The 5,461-nt window shown below is 32.1% G+C and overlaps 1 protein-coding gene across 1 annotated transcript; it reads left to right on the forward strand.

Moving 5' to 3' along the window:
- Positions 1 to 931: 931 nt before the first annotated feature.
- LOC106325945 lies at positions 932 to 2,692 on the forward strand. The gene is made up of 2 exons (XM_013763997.1): positions 932 to 1,754; positions 2,427 to 2,692. Exons 1-2 carry the CDS (start codon positions 1,050 to 1,052, stop codon positions 2,541 to 2,543), a joined length of 822 nt encoding a protein of 273 aa, XP_013619451.1. The 5' UTR covers positions 932 to 1,049; the 3' UTR covers positions 2,544 to 2,692.
- Positions 2,693 to 5,461: the final 2,769 nt, after the last annotated feature.

Below are 5,461 nucleotides of genomic sequence, written 5' to 3' on the forward strand. Positions count from 1 at the left end.
ATACATTTACAAAAATATTGTTTGAAAGAAAATTCATTTATCTTTCAAATATAAAATGAAAATATTATAATTAAATAATAAAAATATAAATAAAAACCATTAATTTAGCAAATGACAACTGAGTTATATTATTCTAAAATTTTCTTTCTAACAATTTATCAAAAGAAAAATGAGTTCTGAGCAAATAATACCATATAATTTTTAAAAACATAGACATTCTTAAAAATTTATATATTTTTCTTAATTTTATAAATTATAAATTCAATTTCTCTTCTAAAAGCTTCATATGAGAGAATTTGGAGAGCATTAACATTTTGTAAATGTTTTTCTAAATGCTTTTATAACTATGTTTTTAAAAATCTCCATTATTAAAATTATGCACGTAAGGATAACTCATGAGTTTTTTGGTTGATTAAATGACTTTATGTCCAAATTTATTTAAGGATATTTTATTAAGGTAACTGAAAAGATAAACAATAAAATAGGAAGTTTAAATTCATTTAAGCATATTTCATTAATGTAACTGAAAAGCCAAGTAATAAATTAGGCAGTTTTTTTTCATTTTAGGATATTTCATAAATGCAAGTGAAAAAAACAAGCAAAAAAGAGAGTTTAATTAATGAAGTAAGAACATTTTCAAATGGGTACTTCTCTTTTAATAATATAGATATTTATTTACAAAAATTCTTAATTTTTCTTTTATTTTTTATTTGGATCCTGTTCGACCGCTCCACTTGCACGTGCTGTTAGACGGCTCTGATTGATACTTCTACTTCTTAACGTGGGTCCGAAAACGTAACAACTTTTTTGTCAATTCATGTCTAGACAATTGCATCACTCCAAATTAAATCACCATAGCCATTTTGGATTCTGAATATTTTTTTTGGTCTCTTCTTCTTCTTTGCTCTATTAAAGGATCTAGAAACCCCTTCATAACAATGAGAAACAGAGAGAGACATAGAGGCCTCTCCTCAAAACTATCAAACCTAAAAACTCCCTTTCTTTTTGTGAAACCCTAACCTGAGAAACCAATCAACAACTTGGAAGAGATGGATCTAGAAGATTGGGTATTACTCCCCAAAGATCCCTACAAGGATCTTGATCACGAAGAGGGTCATGAGGCAGCCACGAAGATCATTAGAAACACCCAAAAAAGCTTCGACATGGATTACTTCATCTGCCCAACACAGGATCCTGTCGGGAAAACAGAGTTCCATCGAATGTCAAGCGTGGTCCCCACGCAGCTCCTCCAAGTTCCCATAACTTGGGAACCCGTGTACACCATGGAGGACGTAGATCACAAGAAGAACCTGGAACCGGATCCGGAACTTTTGACGGACTCTGATCCGTCGCCGAGAATAACCTTCAAAACAGCGAAGGAAAACGAATTTGTCGACATGAAAATAGACTTACCAGCGAGGTTCACGAGTCCTCTGCCTCAGAACGATGAGAAACACTTCGACTCAGAAGGAGTGTTAGTAAAAGAGTGCTATGATGAGATGGGAACAAAGGTTGAAGAAGGCGGTGACGTGAGGAGCAAGAAAGGGGTTGATTGGGCTGAAAAGAACATATGTGGTGGAAAAATGAATCTGTGGAAGATGAGTCTTAATGGAATTGGAGCTATATGTTCATTTGGTGTTGCTACTGCTGTTACCACCTTCTGTGTCTTCTTCCTTGGACACAACAATAGCATGAAAGGTTGTCGGAACAAGAACAAAATCATCAGCTTCCGGGTTTACACTGATGATAATAAGGTAATTCTTTTAATAATTAAGATTCTGAATCCAAACCAAAACTCTCAAAGCAACCAAATGAATCTTTTTTTTTTGAACCAAACGAATCTTAGGTTAGTGTTGCTTGTAGGACCTTGCTAAAACTCTTAGTTAGATAATGCCGTCTTGGTTTTAATCTCATAACATTAATCTCAAATTATATTGAATTTTATCCCATAAATCCAAAGAAAATAGAAAACCTGTATGAGATTTTGATCTATTTGGATGAATCAAGACCATTTGGTTTGGTCTGCTTCTTCTTGGTGGCTAATAATGGTTTTTATTTTATATGGTTAGTGGCTAATTGTTATTAGAGTTAAATCTAGACTTCAGTACATTTTACGTACGTGTTTGGTTTAATTGGAAGCTAACGATCAAAAAAGTGGTTTGTCTTTGATTGACCAAAGTGATAAGGATGTGTTTAGCGTCGTGGCAAATTACGTGTATTTATACGTAATTGTAGAGAAGTTACTTACTTTGTCTTTATATGTGTATTTATACGTAATAATAGAGAGGTTATTATCATCTAGATTAGTGTCATATCATGTGGCAGACTATTTCTTTTAAATGTTCAAACTCGTTGTAACTCCCTGACTATCTTTTAAAGTTGATTTATACGACCACATAATTTAATTATATCTTGGTACGCTGCAGCGAATAAATGAAGTAGTGAAGCATGCAACAAAGCTAAATGAAGCAATCTCTGTGATGAAAGGTCTCCCGGTGGCAAGAGCTCAGATATCTTTTGGAGGATACTATGATGGACCTTGAAATCATAGCCATCATATCCGTAGCATGTATAATATGAATTTAGGAAATTCAATAAATGATGTCTTATAAATTCTACATTATTTTTCTGAATGCATCTTAGTTTATATGAACGATGATATGTACTTTTCACGTAAGGTGAGAAAAGTGTGTAATATACACTGATGATTTTTATTTTTGATTTTGGATGTCTATATAATTTGGATAGTAAAGAGAAACTGCTTGAAAGTTACAAACTCTTATATTTGATTTCAGATTACAAACAGAAGTACCAATGAATAAAAATTTACAAAACTCAGGGTAAGCATTAGAAGAAACGGAGAGGTTTATGATCATTGTCTCTTTAACTTTCTGCACAAAGAAGAGACGAAATATTAATTTGACCAAAATCATCTCCACTGAGTTTTCTCTCTCATCTCCTTGAGATTCCTCCAATGGTATCTTCCACTAGCCATATCGATGAACACCCAGAACCCATTCTCCATCTTCTGTTAGGTGAACAACAAGGAGACATCATAAAAATCCCATAAACTGAAAACAAAAATTCAAGAAAAGCAAGAAGATATATATGCTTTACCTTATTGAAACTGAGTCCTTGTTTATCATTCAATTCGACCGGTGAGTCATCAGAGATGAGTTCCGGCGATGAACTCACCGTCTTCCATGCAAAATATCCGGCAAGAACAGCCGAGAAGAACACCAAAGAGTAGTAAGTGGGGCTTATTGGAACGGGGATTTCATAAATTTTTAAGTTTTTGCCAAATTCCCCCTTATTGGACAAGGTATTTAAAAAAAAAATTTACAAATCCCCTTTTATTGGATATAGCATTTATAAAACTCTTATTAAATCACCCTTTATTGAAAAATATGGATTTCATTAATGAGATTCATCAAAAGTTATTTTGGATATTAAAAACTATCATTTACCCTTCAAATTCTTTAAAATCAAATACCACCTAAAGAGATGGAATTTAAAAAAAAAACAATAATTTCATCTTTTACGTCAAAGAATCAAATCAAATGTTAGCGTCAGAATAAATTGTCAAACACAGCCCGGTTTTCTATTGCAGCATAGTGAGCCACCGACAGAAATCAAAACGGTGAGACTTCTGTAGTTTTTATACAAAGTAGGTGTATATGTATTAGCAAGTTCAAAAAAATTTTTGTTCAGTATTTCACATTTCAGAGTTCTTATACAAATTTGAAAATAATCAGTCTTGGTGCTATGCCTCTTCCAATCGTTATTATCTAACAAATTGTAGGATAAAAAATATTAGTTATTACTCACCTAAGCTCTTTCTCAATTTCATTGCTACAATTTTGTTTTTGCGGTTTATGTTTTGTTGTTAATATATATATAATAGCAAACCTGATTTTGTCTTTTTATGACATCATCATTTTTTTTATAAGAAAAAAAAAGTTTGATCCAATGGTCAGCATTTTTCATATTTTATGATCTAATAGATATAAAACACTCTTTCTATAGATGATGATATCATCAATTTTTTTGGCAACCCTATTTTAAGAGACAATGACAACTCTTCTTTCAACTGTCATCTATTTGAAACAACACATCTTTTTAAAAGACCCAAATCATATATTTTCATCTAAACAACACATCCCTTAACCAACATACATTTTCGTAATTTATTTAAACATTCAACCCAATGGCCAGAATTATTTGTTTTTATCATCTAAAAGACATAAAACACTTTCGTTGAATTTAGTGTTGTCAGCCAAAAAATTATATTTGACAAAACTTTCTTTATTTATTTAAACAATGCATCCTTTCGCAAACATACATTTTCCTAATTTTAAGTATGTTTTATATATCGAAGCAATGCATCCCTTAACAAACATACGTTTTCATTATTATTTAAAACAATGCATCCCTTAGCAACATAAATTTTCCTAATTAAAATAATTTTTCAAAAAAATCTGAAGAGATACAATCCGACGGCCGTAATTGTTTGTTTAATTATCTAATGGTCCAAAATTATTTTGGTGTATTTCTTAAGTCGTATCGCAACTTTTTCTGAAGACTTTTCATCTGAAAAAACACACACCTTCTAGAGTTGTCCTTGATGTACCTTTTCATGATCTATATATTGAACTTTTTACAGCAACAATCTATTAAAAATATACTTGGTTATTCATCTTCTATTTCATTTTCTGTATTTGTTTTTGATCTCTGTCAAGGTATGTCATCTTCTCCTTCCTTTTAAGTCACAGTCATTATTGAATAGTTGATCTGTTTACGGTGAGAGTTACCACTAGGTTTTGATGGTTTTTAAGAAGTAGAGATCAAAGCCTTACTACTTTTAAATAAATATCGTTAACGTATCACGAAGAGTTTCGCATGGGGAAGTTTGTATTACAGAAAATCATTAGTATTTGTATAAGAAAATACACAAGACGACACTCATTATAAAGTCACTAAATATAGGGGTCAGACAGTGAGTGGAAATCAGGGATTTGAGAGATATTTCGACTGAATAATTAACGACGTAACTTGCGATTTATACATTTAATTTCCGTGTTGTATGAAAGAAATATCTGATTCATTTGTTTTTTCTTCAGAGCCTTTCATTCCATTTGTTTAAGATCAGTTAATACAAAACCACTATTGCATAAACTATCGCAAGCGACCTTTGTTGTTGTCGCCAGGACGTTAGGATTCTAAAATCAGATTGCAAGTCTCATTTTAAAAGGTAGAGTAACTCCAGTCTCAGATTTATTATTTTTTTATATGCAATTTCCATTGTAAAATAAATCAGATTGCAGGTCTCATTTTGATCTCCGTGTTGTCTCCTCCACGTCTCCATCATTTGGATCCATTTCGTTGGATTTTGATGGCACGGCTGCTTCTTCCGGTAGTTGTGTCCGGTGACGACAACAACGGTTGTTCTTCCTCAACCAAA

Source organism: Brassica oleracea, chromosome C2 (assembly GCF_000695525.1).
Source record: "Brassica oleracea var. oleracea cultivar TO1000 chromosome C2, BOL, whole genome shotgun sequence".
NCBI classification, from domain to species: domain Eukaryota; kingdom Viridiplantae; phylum Streptophyta; class Magnoliopsida; order Brassicales; family Brassicaceae; genus Brassica; species Brassica oleracea.

Bases quoted from the DNA above. Each gene is read 5' to 3' on its own strand.
- LOC106325945 (XM_013763997.1), top strand. From the start codon at position 1,050: ATGGATCTAGAAGATTGGGTATTACTCCCCAAAGATCCCTACAAGGAT. The intron at 1,755-2,426 runs GTAATTCTTTTA...GGTACGCTGCAG, and splicing joins TTTACACTGATGATAATAAG to CGAATAAATGAAGTAGTGAA.